Source organism: Scyliorhinus torazame, chromosome 4 (genome assembly GCF_047496885.1).
Source record: "Scyliorhinus torazame isolate Kashiwa2021f chromosome 4, sScyTor2.1, whole genome shotgun sequence".
NCBI classification, from domain to species: Eukaryota; Metazoa; Chordata; class Chondrichthyes; order Carcharhiniformes; family Scyliorhinidae; genus Scyliorhinus; species Scyliorhinus torazame.
Window position 1 is genome coordinate 114,201,652 of NC_092710.1, and position 17,697 is coordinate 114,219,348.

Here is a 17,697-nt window from a genome sequence, read left to right on the forward strand (position 1 = left end):
GTGTTGGCTACCAGAATTGAGGACTGTGTCCCGGGGGTGATTCACAAGGACCAGACAGGTTTGTTAAGGGAAGGCAGCTTAATACCAATGTGCGGAGGCTTCTTAACGTAATCATGATGCCTACAGTGGAGGGGGAGGCGGAGATAGTGGCGGCGATGGACGCGGAGAAGGCCGTCGATAGGGTGGAGTGGGGGTACCTCTGGGAAGTGTTGAGGAGGTTTGGGTTCGGGGAGGGGTTCATTAGTTGGGTTAGGCTACTTTACGAAGCCCCGGTGGCGAGTGTGGCCACGAATCGGAGGAGGTTGGAATACTTTCGGCTGTACTGGGGGACGAGGCAGGGGTGCCCCCTATCCCCCTTGCTATTTGCATTTGCAATTGAGCCGTTGGCTATGGCTCTAAGAGAGTCCAGGAACTGGAGGGGGCTGGGCCGGGGGTGGGGAGGAACACCAGGTTTCGTTGAATGCCGATGACCTGTTACTGTATGTGGCGGACCCAGTAGGGGGGATGCCGGAGGTGATGCGGATCCTCAGGGAGTTTGGGGATCTTTCCGGGTATAAGCTCAACGTGGGGAAGAGTGGGCTCTTCGTGGTACACCCAGGGGACCAGGGAAGGGGGATAGACGAGCTTTCACTGAAGAGCGCGGAAAGGAGTTTTCGGTATCTGGGGATCCAGGTGGCCAGGAGCTGGGGGGCCCTACAAAAGCTCAACTTGACGAGGCTGGTGGAGCAGATGGAGGTGGAGTTTAAAAGGTGGGATATGCTGCCACTCTCCTTGGCGGGTAGGGTACAGTCAGTGAAGATGACGGTGCTCCCGAGGTTCCTTTTTATATTCCAGTGCCTCCCCATCCTGATCCCTAAGGCCTTTTTAAGCGGGTCAGTAGGAGCATCATGGGATTCGTGTGGGTGAAAAAGACCCCGAGGGTGAGAAGGGTGTTTCTGGAGCGGAGTAGGGATAGAAGAGGGTTAGCATTACCTAATCTGTGTGGGTATTACTAGGCTGCCAATGTGGCGATGATACGCAAGTGGGTAATGGAGGGGGAAGGGGGCAGCGTGGAAGAGGCTGGAGATGGCGTCCTGTGTGGGCACGAGTCTGGGAGCACTGGTGACAGCACAGCTGCCGCTCCCGCCAACTAGGTACACCACGAGTCCGGTGGTGGCGATGACTTTGAAAATTTGGGGGCAGTGGAGGCGCCACAGGGGCGAGGTAGAGGCTTTGGTTTGGTCCCCGATCCGGGAGAACCATCGGTTCGTTCGGGGAGAATGGATGGAGGGTTCCTGAGCTGGCACAGGGCATGAAGTAGAAGGATGGGGGACCTGTTTTTAGATGGGGCGTTTGCGAGCCTTGGGGCGCTGGAGGAAACATTTGGGCTTCCCCCAGAAATGCCTTCAGGTACATGCAGGTAAGGGTGTTTGTAAGACGGCAGGTGAGGGAGTTCCCGCTGCTTCCAGCACTCAGGGTCCAGGATAGGGTGCTTTCGGGGGTGTGGGTTGGAGAGGGCAGGGTCTCTGCGATCTACCAGGAAATGCAGGAGGAGGAGGAGACCTCGGTGGAGGAGCTAAAGGGTAAATGGGAGGAGGAGCTTGGGGAGGAGATAGACAAGGGTACGTGGGCGGACGCCCTGGGTAGGGTTAATTCTTCCTCCTCTTGCGCCAGGCTTAGCCTGATACCATTTAAGGTTCTTCACAGAGCGCATATGACAGGGGCGAGGCTGAGCTGGTTCTTTGGGGTGGAAGACAGGTGTTGGAGGTGCTCGGGGAGCCCAGCAAATCATACCCATATGTTCTGGGCGTGCCCGGCGCTGGATGGGTTCTGGAGGGGTATTGCGAGGACGATGTCTAAGGTTAACACCCGGGTTAAGCCGAGCTGGGGGTTAGCACTATTTGGGGTATCGGGAGTGCAGGAGGCGAAAGAGGCCGGTATTCTGGCCTTTGCGTCCCTGGTAGCCCGGAGGAGGATTCTGCTACAGTGGAAGGATGCAAGGCCCCCCGAGCGTGGAAGCCTGGATCAGCAACATGGCAGGGTTCATTAAATTGGAGGGGGTAAAATTTGCCTTGAGAGGGTCTGTGGAAGGGTTCTTCAGGCGGTGGCAACCGTTCCTAGACTTTTTTCTGTAAAAGGGGGGGGGTTTGTTGAAAATATGTAAAAATTTGAATAAAAATATTTCTATTAAAAAAAAGGATAAGAGAACAGGATTCAGTGTGAGCACCTGGCCTGGACTCAGACGCCAGTCTCCTGGAATTAACGCTAAAACATAAGCAGCACAAAAATAATTTTAGAGGAATTTAATTTCAATAACAATAGTTAAATGCATATTCTGGCTTTGCAAACTCAAAGACTAGTAATCAAATTATATTGCTTCGTTGACTCAAAACTGGGTTGTATTTAAGCTCAGGTCAAAGAGAATATAATGTTGAGAAGTGTAATTCTGGTAGCCTTTGGACTCCATCTAGTTAACCTCTGGACCCTTCAAAAGGGGTAAGGAGGAATAAAATTACTTTATCTGCTACTTTCTCTTGTTTAATAGACTCCTCACAACTGTTAATATCTGAGAAATGTTTTTGGCCATAAGACTTGATGCTGAGTGAGTCAATTTCCAATTCTTTTTGAATTTTACGCTGTGTAAATATACTAACTTTGCTTTATCTTACATTATTTTTCCTTGTGCTGGGGACCCGGTGAATAACGATTGTCATCAATTTACAACAGGCAGCACACATGACCAGCGGCTAATTGGTGACCACCTCCCAAGTTTCTACAAATGCCAGAAGCTGTTGAGGGGAACATAACTGTGACACAAAAAATCATTCCATTGGCACAATCCCCACAGCAAGACAGTTGAGACTTGGAGATTGATATTCTGGGCCCACGTCCCATCACACTAGGTTGCATGTTGGCAAATTATCTTGCTGCCAGGACACCACAAGAAAATTATACTTGTAAAACGTACCTGTGGAGGAGGCTCTAAGTCGGTTTTCCGAGAAGTGTGGAGACAGATGGCTAATAAAGATTCCAACAGCCTGATGCTCTGGAGTGCCCAATCCTCCTCTGTTCTACTTTGTTCCTGCTCCACATCGTCCCAATCTTTTGGCATTTCATCATCTTCTCGAGTCTTCTCATCCAGTTGGTTTCCAAATACTATTGCTTGTTCAACAATTTCAGGCTCTGGTTTAACAGATTCCTCACTACTGCTGATATCTGACAAATCTTTTTTAACCATCAGACTTGATGCTAAATGTGAGCCAATTTCCGGTTCCTTTTGATTTTCACCCTGAGTAAACCTATTAACTTTGTTTTCTTTTATGTTGTCTTTCCTTGTGCTGGAGATCTGCTGAATAATGATTGTCATCAGTCTACGACAGATCCCCAGGCCACCAAGTTTATGGAACTGTTTCTGGAATACCATGTTATTCAAGTAGATCCAACGACAGACAGACCACACATCTGCTGCTTGTCTGATCTGCTTTTGCGAAGGCAAAATAACACTGTCTGGTGACAAGTGAGGAAGCATGTTACACAGATGCTCACTGGCTGTGCTATCATAGCCGGAGGTGTCTTCAGAATCATTGACAGAGTCACAATCAGGTTCAGGCTCTTGGCTAATGCACAGGAATGCAACACAAAGAAACAAGTTTATTACATTTAAGTGGATGTCGATGATTTTAGCTTTCTTCTTCTTGGGGTATGATTCTTTCAGAACAGCATAAAACTTACTTAAACTTTGCTGCATCTCACTTTTATGCAATGCAGTATGTTGTCTACTTGGAGTGTCACTGGGATCCAAAGTAGAGTCCTCTGCATCAGTCTCTTCACCTTGCATTTCTGCATCTAGCTGTTGATCCCCAAGGCACAGGATTAAGGTTTCAAAAACCTTCAGTGCATAGGGTCTAACTGAGTCTAGATAAACTAGCTCAGTCATCTGATTTAATCCACTGCAGCTCAAAAATAGGTCTCTGACTATCCTGTGGAAAACAAGCACACATTTTTTAAATACAAAACGAACTTTGCTGAGAAAATAAACAAGTTCAAATTCAGTTCATTCTGTCATACTTTATTTAAAAACAGAAAACTCTGGAACCATACAATCATACAATTTAGAACAGAAATAGGCCATATGGCCCCTCAAGCCTGCTCTGTCAATTGAAAAGATCATGGCTGATCTGATTGTGGCATTAACTCCACTGTCCTGTCAACCCACTTTAACTTCCTTGTTAATCAAGAGTCAGTCCAGATTAGCCTTAAAAAATTTCAATGACCCTGTTTCCACTGCTCTTTGGGGAAGAGAATTCCACAGATACAGACCCTCCGAGAAAAAAATGCTCTTTATCTCAGTCTTTAAAAGGTCCCTTATTTTTAAACTGCCCCCCACCTAGTTGTAGTCTTGCTCACAACAAGAAACACCTTCAATATACACCCTGACAAGTCCCCTCAGGATCTTATGTTTCAGGGGCTGGTTTAGCACACTGGCTAAACAGCTGGCTTGTAATGCAGAACAAGGCAGCAGCGCGAGTTCAATTCCTGTACCGACCTCCCCGAACAGGCGCTGGAATGTGGCGACTAGGGGCTTTTCACAGTAACTTCAATGAAGCCTACTTGTGACAATAAGTGATTATTATTATTATTAATAAGATCACCTCTCAGTCTTTTAAACTCTAACAGATACAGGCCCAACCTAATAATAATCTTTATTGCCACAAGTAGGCTTACATTAACACTGCAATTACTGTGAAAAGCCCCTAGTCGCCATATTCCAGCACCTAGTCGAGTACACGGAGGGAGAATTCAGAATGTCCAATTTACCCAACAGCACATCTTTAAGGACTTGTGGGAGGAAACCGGAGCACCCGGAGGAAACCACACAGACACAGGGAGAATATGCAGACTCCACACAGTGACCCAAGCCGGGAATCGAACCTGGGACCCTGGAGCTGTGAAGCGACAGTGCTAACCACTGTGCTACAGCCTCCACACACAGTGACCCAAGCTGGGAATCAAACCTGGGACCCTGGCGCTGTGAAGCAACAGTGCTAACCACTGTGCTACTGTGCCGCCCGCTGTCCAACCCTTCCTCATAAGTTGACCCCCTCATCCCAGGAATCAGTCAACTGAATCTTCTCTGAACTGCTTCTAATGCTATTATACCTTTTCTCAAGTAAGGAAACCAGAACTCTACACAGTACTGCAGATGTAGTCTCACCAACACCCTACACAATTGTGGCAAAACTTCTCTTTTATATTCCATTCCCCTAGCAATAAACAAAAACATTCCTGTACCAGGATACCCAAATTTGTCTGTACTGCAATCTTTCTCTATTTAAATAATATACTGCTTTACTATTCTTCCTGCCAAAGTGGGCGAGTTCACATTTTCTATATTATATTCCATCTGACAAATTTCTGACCACTCATTTAACCTATCTAAATCCCTTTGTAGACTCTATGTCCTCACAATTTACTTTCATATCTATCTTTGTGTCATCAGCAAATTTAGCAAACATACATTCGGTCCCTTCACCCAAGTCATTTACATAGATAATAAATAATGGAGGCCTGCGCACTGATCCCTATGGCACTCCACTGGTTACAGTTTAGCAGCCTGAAAAAAGGACCATTTATCCCTACTCTGCTTCCTGACAGCCGACCAATTCTTTATCCATAACATACTTTCCTCTACACCATGAGCTCTCATTTTCTGTAATATATTGGAGGTACTTGAAATAAGAAAAAGCAGGTTGATGTTCCTGAAGTAAAATTTAAAATCTTTCTTTAAAACTCAATTTCTATCTAACACTTTTGATTTATATTGTCATTTCAATATGGCATCTCTGAAGTTAAAACAAGGCTCAATGAAACAAATGGCCTAATTGGACTGACAACTTTCAGTAAATTAAACAGAATAATGTGTCTCTGGTTTAGAGCTCAATCAACTATGCTATTCTTGGTATGAATTGGGATATCCCCACATCTAAGCATTTGAAACAAAGAAAAATTCAAATTTTGAGGTCAAACATTTAAGAAATTAGAAGGTATACATCATGCGGGCTTTCACTAATTAAACTGTCTTCTAAAGTCAATGGGAGATAGAGGGCTCTGTGAAATTAGTAACAAACTCCCACAAAGTTATGATAAAGGGCCAGTTTTACTATATAACTATTAGTCATTTTCGGTAGGAATTTGTTTTAAAAATAAATTTAGAGTACCCAATTCATTTTTTCCAATTAAGGGGCTATTTAGCGTAGCCAATCCACCTAGCCTGCACTTCTTTAGCCTGCACTTCTTTGGGTTGTGGGGGCGAAACCCATGCAAACACGTAGAACGTGCAAAATTTAAATGGACAGTGAACCAGAGCCGGGACCAAACCTGGGACCTCGGTGCCGTGAGGCAGCAGTGCTAACCATTACGCCACTGTACTGCCAGATTTTCGGTAGGAATAACTAATTTCTGGATATTTTATTGTCAACTTAGTGCTTGCCATTACTACTATTGAGCTCCATACATATTTATTGTTAATAAATCAGCGTCACAGTTCAAAATCCAAGCCATGGTCTAATGAGCATGTAATTTCTAACACTTTCCAAATTGAGCACAAGATCTAACCAACAAACCAAAATAATGCAACCAGAGTTTGATTAAGCGCCTTGGCTCATTCCAATCACCCAAATGTGTGTGTGTGTGTAAATATATATATATATATATGTTAATTCAGATTTCCAGCATTTGCAATTTCTTTGCAAGAGTTTTAAATTAGAGCAAATAAAACTGATTTTATGACTAATAATATACTTTAAATAACAGATACCACAAATAAATAAGCAACTACGCATTGTAATTAATAATATTATCAGCAATGATGTTTTTCATCCAGATTCAGTATTTCATACTGTCAGATCAAATAGAATGCTGAACCTATATAAAGTGAAGTGTAAGTCTTCCTCTTGGTGTTATGACTTCCAGAGTGGGAGCGGGTTAAAAAAGAAAACAATGCTGGTCAAATTTAAAGAACAAGACAATTAAAGGAATTTCTACGGGATAAATATACTTTGAAAGCCTTTTAGGAGTCTCAGGATGCATCACAACACATTTCTGCAAAGACTAATGGAATGCAAGACTCAGAAGTGGTGGGCAAAAACAAAGAGAATGAAAAACCCTCAAAATACAGGCGTGAACTTGCAACCAAGCGACAAAGCAGTGCTGTTTGCTGGCTGCTGATAAACTAGTGCTACAAGGAGGACTGCCGACTGTGCCACTGCTCTGTGCCATTCCCTATAGATCGGCAAATCAATGTAATCAATCTTAATCAACCCACATTTTACACTTAACTTTATGACTACTAATTATATCCAGAATAATTGTCTCTAGAAGCTTGTCCCCTACTGAGGTTAAACTGACTGGTCTGTAATTGCTGGGGCTATCCTTACAACCTTTTTTGAACAAGGGTGTAACATTTACAATTATCCTGTCCTCTGGCACCTCCCCGAAGTCGAGAGAAGACTAAAAGATTATGGCCAGGGCCCCTGAAATTTCCACTCGAATTTCCTCCTTTATCCTTGGATGCACCTCGTTTAGTCCCGGTGCCTTGTCAACTTTAAGTATCGACAGTCTACTCAACACTTCCTCCTTATCAATTTTGAATGCTTTTAGGGAAAGTTTTCTCTTTTGTCACCATAGCCTGGGTAGCATCTGCCTCCTTCCAAAAGATGGATGCAAAGTATTCATTTAGGATCTCAGCCATGCCCCCTGCCATTACGTTTAAATTCATTTTAGGTCCCTAATCAGCCCTATTCTTCCTTTTCCCACCATTTTACTATATATATGCAAGCAGAAGACTTTGGGATTCCCACTATCCCCATATCCCTTGATACTTCAAATATCTAGACATCTCTGAATTGAATATAATCAATAACTGAATCTCCACAGCTCTCTGGAGTAGAGAATTCCAAAGGTTCACCACCCTCTGAATGAAACAATTCCTCCTCATCTAAGCCCGAAATGACCTCTTATTCAGAGAGCCAAGGGAAATATCCTTCTTGCATCTCTCCCTGTCAACCCCTGTAAGAATTCTGTATGCTTCATTGAGATCACCACACATTCTTCTAAACTATAGAGAATACAGTGTCCAGTCTCCTCAATCGTTCCTCTTAGGACAATTCTGCCATCCTGGGGTCAGTCTAATGAACCTTTGTTGCACTCTCTCTATGACAAGTATATCCTTCATTAGGTAAGGAAACCAAAATTGTACGCAATACTACCAACAGTCTCAACAAGGCTCTATGTGATTGCAGCAAGGCTTCTTTACTCCTATACTCAAAACCTCTTGCAATAAAGGCCAACATACCACTTACCTTCCTAATTGCTTGCTGCATGTTAACATTCAGTGACTCATGAACCATGGCATAAACCAAGTCCTTTTGAAGCTCAAAACTTCCCTGCCCCATACCATTTAAGAAATACTCTGGATTTCTGTTTTTCCTACCATACTGTATAAGACCAAGTTTCTCCACATGGTATTCAATTTGCCACTTTTTGCCCACGCACTTAGCCTCTTCAATTCCCTTGAAAATTCTTGGCATCCTCCTCACAACTCACACTTCCACTTAGTTGTGTCATCTGTACACTTCCGGTTGCGGCGATGACCAGCTAAGCCGCACGTTTCGGCGGCTCCAGCTCCAACGGACCTTCAGGCTCTTTTAAGAGCCCCAACGGGAAATTTTCGCGCGACGAAACCCGGTGTGGGGTAAGTTAATAAGGAGTCCCCCCCAACGAAAGAGGAAAATATCGGCGGCGGCGGCTGCAGCGCGAGGAATCCTCGACGATAGGGACAGAAAGGAAAAAGAAACAAGATGGCGGCGGAGAAAGCCCAGGCGACATGGGGGCCCGATCAAGACAAATTTTTAAGACGGTGTGTGGAGCTACTAAAGAAGGAGGTGCTGACCCCGATGCTACAGGCAATTGAGGGGCTTAAGGAGGCACAAAGGACCCAGGAGACAGAGCAGAAGGTGATGAATAATGAAGACGAGAGCCTGGGCCTGGCGGTCAAAACACAGACGCACGAGGCGCTACAGAAAAAGTGCATTGAAAGGATTGAGGCCCTAGAAAACAGAGCACGAAGGAAGAACCTTCGGATTCTGGGTCTCCCTGAGGGAGTGGAAGGAGCGGACTGCGGGGCTTACGTGAGCACGATGCTAAGCTCGCTGATGGGAGCTGAGGCCCCTTCGGGCCCCTTAGAAGTGGAGGGGGCTCATCGGGTCCCGGCGAGGAGACCAAAAGCGGGAGAACCACCTAGGGCGACAATCGTGCGATTTCACCGTTTAATGATAGAGAAGTGGTTCTGAGATGGGCCAAAAAAGTACGGAGTAGTAGATGGGAGAATGCAGTGGTACGGGTATACCAGAATTGGAGTGCGGAGGTGGCGAGAAGGAGGGCGAGTTTTAATCGAGCCAAGGAGGTGTTACACAAGAAGGTGAAGTTCGGGATGCTGCAGCCGGCACGACTATGGGTCACGTACAAGGAGAGACATTACTACTTCGAAACGGCGGAAGAAGCATGGACCTTTATTAAAGATGAGAAATTGGATCGGAACTGAGGGACTGATATTACAGGGGAATGTTACTGTCAATGTATATAGAGAAGTAAATTGGGAAGGGGGGAGACACTAAGAAATGTGGGCGCCGGTGGGGGGGGGAAAGAAGGGACATAGGCGGATGATGAGGAATGGGAGTGGGGTGGGAAAGGGAGCTGCGCCACAAGAGGCGGGTCAGCTACAGAGATGTTCCCACGCCAGAAAGATAATGGCGGGAAGATAGGCGCAAGGTAGATGGGAGTTCCCCACACGGGGGGGTCAAGGAGTGAGCAGGAGAAGCCGGGGTCAGTTGAAGTCAGCTGACTTGCGGAAGTAATATGGGGGGAGCAATCACGCTAGAGGGGGATCTAGCGGGGGGGGGGGGGGAGGAGGATAACTGGGTTGCTGCTGCAGAAATTAAAGAGGAACTGGCTAAAGAAAGGGTGGTCGGGGCTGTAATGCGACACCTGGGGAACGAGTGGGAGCGCGGAATCGGGACGTGGGACTGGCCTAGAGAAGGTGATGGCTAGTCGACACGGGAAGGGGGCAGGTAGCCCCCTAGTGAGGCTGATCACGTGGAACGTGAGAGGCCTAAATGGACCGATTAAAAGGGCCCGAGTGCTCGCGCACTTGAAAGGACTGAGGGCAGACGTGGCTATGCTCCAGGAGACGCACCTGAAGGTGGCGGACCAAGTTAGGTTAAGGAAAGGATGGGTGGGACAGGTGTTCCATTCAGGGCTAGATGCAAAGAATAGAGGGGTGGCCATACTGGTGGGGAAACGGGTAGCATTCGAAGCAAGGAGAATGTAGCAGATAGTGGAGGCAGATATGTAATGGTGAGTGGCAAGCTGGAGGGAATGGAGGTTGTGGTGGTTAACGTATATGCCCCGAATTGGGACGATGCGGGATTTATGAGGCTGATGCTGGGACGTATACCGGACCTGGAGGTAGGAAACTTGATATTGGGAGGAGACTTCAACACCGTGCTGGACCCAGGGTTAGATAGATCCAGATCTAAGACCGGAAGAAGGCCGGCAGCGGCCAAGGTGCTTAAGGAGTTTATGGACCAAATGGGGGGAGTAGATCCATGGCGATTTCTTAGACCGAGGGCCAGGGAGTTCTCCTTCTTCTCCCATGTTCATAAAGTGTACTCCCGGATAGTTCTTTTTGTTTTGGGAAGGTCGTTGATCTCGAGGGTGGAGGAAGCTGAGTACTCAGCCATAGCTATTTCGGATCATGCCCCACATTGGGTGGACCTGGAAGTAGGAGAGGACAGGGAGCAGAGAACATTCTGGCGATTAGATGTGGGACTGATGGCGGATGAGGGAGTCTGTGGAAGAGTGCGGGGATGTATCGAGAGGTACCTGGAGGCCAATGACGACGGGGAGGCCCGAGTGGGAGTGGTATGGGAAGCACTAAAGGCGGTGGTCAGAGGAGAGCTGATCTCCATCAGGGCCCACAAAGGGAAAACAGAGGCCAAGGAAAGGGAAAGACTACTGGGGGAGATCTTAAGGGTGGACAGGGAATTTGCGGAGACCCCGGAGGAGGGACTGTACAGGGAGAGACGACGACTCCAGACGGAGTTCGACCTTCTGACCACCAGGAGGGCGGAGGTGCTGTGGAGGAAGGCACATGGGGTGAGGTATGAATATGGGGAAAAGGCTAGTCGCCTGTTGGCCCATCAGCTGCGAAAGAGGACAGCGGCGAGGGAGATAGGGGGAATTAGAGACGAAAAGGGAGCTACGGTGCGGAGAGCAGGGAAGATAAACGGGGTGTTTAAGACCTTTTACGAAAGACTTTATAGGTCCCAACCCCCGGAGGGAAAAGAGGAGATGCGGCAGTTCCTGGACCAATTAAGGTTCCCTAGGGTGGAGGAGCAGGAGGCGGAAGGTCTGGGGGCACCAATTGGGGTGGACAAGGTTACCAAGGGGCTGGGGAACATGCAGGCAGGGAAGGCTCCGGGACCAGATGGGTTCCCGGTGGAATTTTATAGAAAATATGTGGACCTGCTGGCCCCGCTGTTGGTGAGGACTTTTAACGAGGCCAGGGAAGGAGGGACTCTACCCCCGACAATGTCGGAGGCGACGATATCGCTAATTTTGAAGCGGGATAAAGATCCGCTGCAGTGCGGGTCCTATAGGCCTATTTCACTATTAAATGTGGACGCCAAATTGCTAGCAAAGGTGCTGGCATCGAGGATATAGGACTGTGTCCCGGGGGTGGTGCACGAAGACCAGACATGGTTCGTAAAGGGGAGACAACTAAATGTCAACGTGCGACGGCTATTAGGGGTGATAATGATGCCCCCAGTAGAGGGGGAGGCAGAGATAGTAGCGGCAATGGATGCAGAGAAGGCATTTGACAGGGTGGAGTGGGAGTACCTATGGGAGGTGCTAAGGAGGTTCGGGTTCGGGAACGGGTTTATTAGCTGGGTCAAACTCCTTTATGGGGCCCCAACGGCAAGTGTGGTCACGGGTCGGCAAAGATCGGAGTATTTCCGACTATACAGGGGAACAAGACAGGGATGCCCGCTATCTCCATTACTGTTCGCGTTGGCAATTGAACCACTGGCCATGGCGCTGAGAGACTCCATAAAATGGAGGGGGGGTGATTAGAGGGGGAGAAGAACACCGAGTGTCGCTCTACGCGGATGACCTACTGTTGTATGTGATGGACCCAGTGGGGGGGATGACAGAGGTCATGCAGATATTGAGGGAGTTCGGAGATTTCTCGGGATATAGGCTTAACATGGGGAAGAGTGAACTTTTCGTGATACACCCTGGGGACCAGAGTAGAGGGATAGAAGGCCTGCCTCTAAGGAAAGTGGAAAGAAACTTCCGATACCTGGGGATTCAGATCGCCAGGAGCTGGGGAACCTTGCACAGACTTAATCTGACACGATTGGTAGAACAAATGGAAGAGGACTTCAAGAGGTGGGACATGCAGCCACTGTCATTGGCGGGCAGAGTGCAGGCAATTAAGATGATGGTCCTCCCGAGGTTCCTATTTGTATTCCAATGTCTCCCTATTCTAATTACTAAGGCCTTCTTTAAAAAAATAGACAGGAGCATCACGAGCTTCGTGTGGGCAGGGAAAGTCCCGAGGTTAAGGAGGGGGTTCTTACAACGTAGCAGAGACAGAGGGGGACTGGCGCTGCCGAATTTGGGCGACTACTATTGGGCCGCCAATGTGGCGATGATCCGTAAATGGATGATAGAGGGAGAGGGAGCGGCGTGGAAAAGACTGGAGAGAAAGTCCTGTAAATGACGAGTTTAGAGGCGCTGGTGACGGCGCCGCTACCACTCTCACCAAACAAATTTACCACGAACCCAGTGTTGGCGGCAACATTAAATATCTGGGGACAATGGAGGCGACAGAGAGGTGTGCTGGGAGCCCTGGTGGGGTCCCCAATCAGGAGCAACCATAGGTTTGCCCCAGGGAGGATGGATGGAGGATTCCAGAGCTGGCACCAGTTGGGAATTAGGAGGGTGGGAGATTTATTTATAGACGGGACGTTTGCGAGCGTTGGAGTATAAGCTGCCCCGGGGAAACTTTTTTAGGTATATGCAGGTGAGGGCGTTCACAAGACAACAGGTGAGGGAATTTCCATTGCTCCCGACACAGGGGATCCAGGATAGAATGCTCTCGGGGGTGTGGGTCGGGGAGGGCAAGGTGTCAGAGATATACCGAGAGATGAGAGAAGAGGGGGAGGAGCTGGTGGGCGAACTAAAAGGAAAGTGGGAAGAAGAGCTCGGGGAGGAGATAGAGGAGGGTATGTGGGCTGATGCCCTAAGCAGGGTAAATTCCTCTTCCTCGTGCGCCAGGCTTAGCCTGATTCAATTTAAGGTGCTACATAGAGCACACATAACGGGAGAAAGGTTGAGCAGGTTCTTCGGAGTGGAGGAAAAGTGTGGGAGGTGCGGTGGTAGCCCGGCAAACCACACACATATGTTTTGGTTGTGCCCGGCACTGGAGGGGTATTGGAGGGGAGTGACGGGAGTGATTTCGAAGGTGGTGAAGGTCCGGGTCAAACCAGGCTGGGGGTTAGCTTTATTTGGAGTCGCGGATGAGCCGGGAGTGCAGGAGGCGAAAGAGGCCGATGTTGTGGCCTTTGCGTCCCTAGTAGCCCGGTGTAGGATTTTACTCATGTGGAAGGAAGCGAAACCCCCTGGACTGGAGGCCTGGATAAACGATATGACGGGGTTCATAAAACTGGAGCAGATGAAGTTTGCGCTGAGAGGATCGGCTCAAGGGTTCACCAGGCGGTGGCAGCCATTCCTCAACTACCTAGGGGAACGTTAAGAGTGAAGATAGATGATCAGCAGCAGTAACCCAGGGGGGAGGGGGGGGGGGGGGGGGGGGGAGTTCTATTTTATGTTAATTGATTAGTTTACCATGTTGGTTAGTTACTTGTTATTAGACTGTGGTTATTATGTTACATGTACCGTTAAATTTTTTTTCTTATGTTCGATGTGTAAGGGGAAAAAATTGTGATCGAAAAATTTTCAATAAAATATATTTCAAAATAAAAAGTTGTGTCATCTGTAAATTTGGAAATATTACTTTTAATCTCCACATCCAAATCATTGATATCAACAGATTATGAATAGCTGGGGCCCAAGAACTGGTTTTCTGTCCGTTAACCAGTTCCCAATCCATGCTGGTACATTCCCCTCAGTTCCATGTGCTCTAATTCTGATTACTAACCTCTTGTGTGGAACATGATCAAAAGCTTTCTGAAAATATAAATATGCCACATTCACCAGTTCTCCCTTATCTATTCTGTTTGTTACAAAAACTCCAACAGGTTTGTTAAACATGATTTTCTTTAATAAATCCATGTTGACTGCCCAATACTACCATTATTTTCTTCAGTTATCATATTATGGTCATCACCTTGGGATCAAGAATTCACTGGATGGATGCAAGATTTCCTCATATCTCAGTAGTGGTGTAAAAAAAATAAACCTGCATTTCCATTGTGCCATGCATGGCCTCAGGCCTTCCCAAAGTACTTTTTGAAGGGTAGTCACTATGGAGGAATTGCAGCTGGTGAACAGCAAATAGCAATGAGATGAACAACCAGATAATCTATTTTCAGTGTTGGTGGAGGGATAAACATTGGCCAGGATATTAGGAGAACTCTCTTGCATTTCTTCACATAGTACCTTTTACATCCATCTGAGAGTAGAAATTTCCTTGGTTTAACGCATCATCTAAATGACTACACCCCAACAGAGCAGTGCTCGCTCAAAATTGCACTGGTGTGTCAGCCTGGATATTGTGCTTAGAATGGGGATCTGAAATGATGATTGTCTATTTCAGAGGCAAGAATGCTATCTCTGAACTAGGGTGCATTAATTCATTACATCAGTGGTTTGCTTTAAATTTACTCCTTCCATTCTTGTTCCACATTAAAATGAAACTGTGGTGTGATACTCGAAAATATAGCAGTAAATTACAAGAGATGTAGTGCTCAACTCACCTGGATTTAAAGAGTGAAGGCAATGTGTGCAGATGAAGCTGAAGGACATCCTGAGACAAACGTTTGCCGTGGTGGCTACATGCTTCAATAGAAGCTGTTGCTAATCCTAGCTGTTGTGCGTGATGCGTTAGCTCTACTCCTCTTTGAAGCACAGTATTGAAGATATGAGTGTAAAGCTGCCATTTAACCACAACATTGCCTTTTTGGATTAGGTGGCATATATGGCTAGCAATCTGCAAACTCAACTGTGTATCATCGATGAAGAGAAGATCTTGATAGGCTTCCAAAGCCTCCCATGTCCACAACATTTCCCTGGATCCTCCAATTGGCAGAATACCATCTGCTCTGTATATGGGATTGGCAGGATTGGATGAGGAACCAACGTCTGTGAGGCCTCCATGTAGAATTTCTGCAATATCAGGTACCTGGCTAATGTCAATGGTGCAAATGTTACAACTTACATGTTTCATTCGTTCTGAAGCTTCCTCACCCCCAAGCTGCTCAAGGATAAATTTACTCAGAATACTCAAGGTGTGCTGCTGACAATTTTTTAAAGTTTGCGATTTTATGGCATAAAGCATAGGACCAATGATGGATCTTGGGTCCATACAACAACAAATTCCCACAGTATGCATGCCTGATAAAATTTGCAAACATGTGCTGCTTAAACAAACTTCCTGAAGCAAGTGCAGACACTGGTGGGCACACACTGCAATGCAGCAACAGCGGTCAGGGTAACAAACTTCACCATCTAATGTCTCTTCAAAAGGACTTTTGGACAGCTGATTTTTGAATGCTGCAACTGGGAGACCAGACAGATCTCTGTGGTGGTGCATAAACTGAGAATACTCACATCGCCTGTGCCGCTTGCGAGTACAAACAGACTGATGGACTTGTTCTGATTTTACTTTTTTGACAATGCTAATTATTTTCATGACACTACTGATTAATGATTTGATATGCTCTGCTGCCTCGGTAGACTTGGGTTCATCTTTTGTAACCAACCTTTCCATCTGAAGCACTATACCCTCAAACAACTCAAAGCCATGATGTTGTGTAAACTCGTGGACAAGGTCCATGGCCTGACTGAAGAAGAAAGGATTGGAGGATGCTGTTTGTAGGGTACAGATTAAGATTTGCAAAACCACTTCAAGTAACTCTGGCACCAGTAGTACTTCGTGACGAGATCTTGAGGAAGAAAAATCTTCACTGCGTTCCTGGAAAGTCTTCTTTGGAAGTGGGACAAAGGGATCTGGGCGCTTCTCAATACAATTCTTAATCTTCAATGTCACCTTCAATAAGTCTGCAATATTCCTCCTTAGTGTATCTGGCATGTTACCTCTGCAATTTATGTCAACAAACATAAGATGTAGCACAGTTCGTAAAAGCATCCTTTGTACCAGGGCTGCTGGCTCTGGCGTCCATCCTGCAGCAACTCCCTCAGCATCAGATACGTTACCATTGCAACAGTCTCCAAATCCTGACAAAAACTCTGTCAATGTGGGAACAACATTTGCTGCTAATGCTGGATTGTGATTTAAGGCCATGTCAAATTTGCAAACTTTTTCTAACAGAGATAACAAAACACGACAGAGATCAAATGGAGTATTTTCCATCTTACTTAACATGGATGATTCCACATCTACTTCTTGAAGTGGAATAGCAGTATATTCTAAACTTAAGTTATTCTGTGCAACTTCCTCAACTTTTAAAGATGGGGAAAAACTGTCCTTAGAAGAGTTATTGTCCTCTCTTGATTGGCATGATATAAAAGGCTGCAGAGTCTGTTGTCGTTTTTGTCTAATCATGACTGAACTCTTGTCATCTGAATTGGCTTCGGAATCAGAAGTGGAAAGTGGGATTTTCCTGGTGTCCCTCAAAGAGTAGCGGTGAGTGTTTCTACGTCGCCTGGTCTTCCAGTTGCTGGTGCTACATCGTGATGGTACCTGAGCAAATAAAACTGAGCTTCCGTCTAGGGTGTGAGCCGTTTTTTCCTGAGGAGATTTGGTTGCAGAATACTTGGTCTCTTTGGTAAACAAAAGGTGTTCTAGTGCAGATATATTATAATCTAAGAAACAGAAAGAAAAGTTATTGTACAAAATTCTCCAACTTCATCTTTAGTTATCAAGAAAAAACATTAGCACAAAACAAAGTTACCACTCAGAACTATCAAGGAAACAAGGAATTAAGAATTAATTTTTACACATTTATTTTGAATTGTATAAGCCCTAAATTTACTGATGTGCAGCTTGCAAGCAACCATGAGTATAATTTGTTGAATGATAATAGCAATTAGGTTCTACAAATCATTGCTGAAATTATGAACGGTTGTTCATCTGTGGCAGGCTCCTAATACTATAGACAGCATGGTATTTATTGATCTGTTGAGCTGCTTGCAGAAAAATACTTTTCACTGTACCTCGGTACACATGACAATAAACAAATCCAATCCAAATTACATTTGTGATGACTGGTGCACGATTCTTTATGAAACTTGACGCATCTCAGGGTTTCTAATAACTAAAGCTAGAGGAACAAAGTACAAAATATTGCACTTTTAATACACCATTTGGAAGGTACTACTTTGAGAATGCAGGTTGCTCAGGCCCAAGCCAAACACAAACGAGCCGCCAAGGGCGGTCATAATTTGTTTCCA

The 17,697-nt window shown here is 46.1% G+C and overlaps 1 protein-coding gene across 3 annotated transcripts in view; it reads right to left on the reverse strand.

The window, feature by feature from the left end:
- The window catches only part of lyst (lysosomal trafficking regulator), a 482,598-nt gene that overhangs the window by 292,450 nt on the left and 172,451 nt on the right, over positions 1-17,697 (reverse strand). For all 3 annotated transcript variants that reach the window (XM_072498518.1, XM_072498516.1, XM_072498517.1), the window contains 2 exons: positions 15,042-17,109; positions 2,948-3,959 (listed from right to left, as the gene is read on the reverse strand). In XM_072498518.1, coding sequence (XP_072354619.1) covers positions 2,948-3,959; positions 15,042-17,109 — 3,080 coding nt within the window. The remainder of the gene's footprint in view (positions 1-2,947; positions 3,960-15,041; positions 17,110-17,697) is intronic.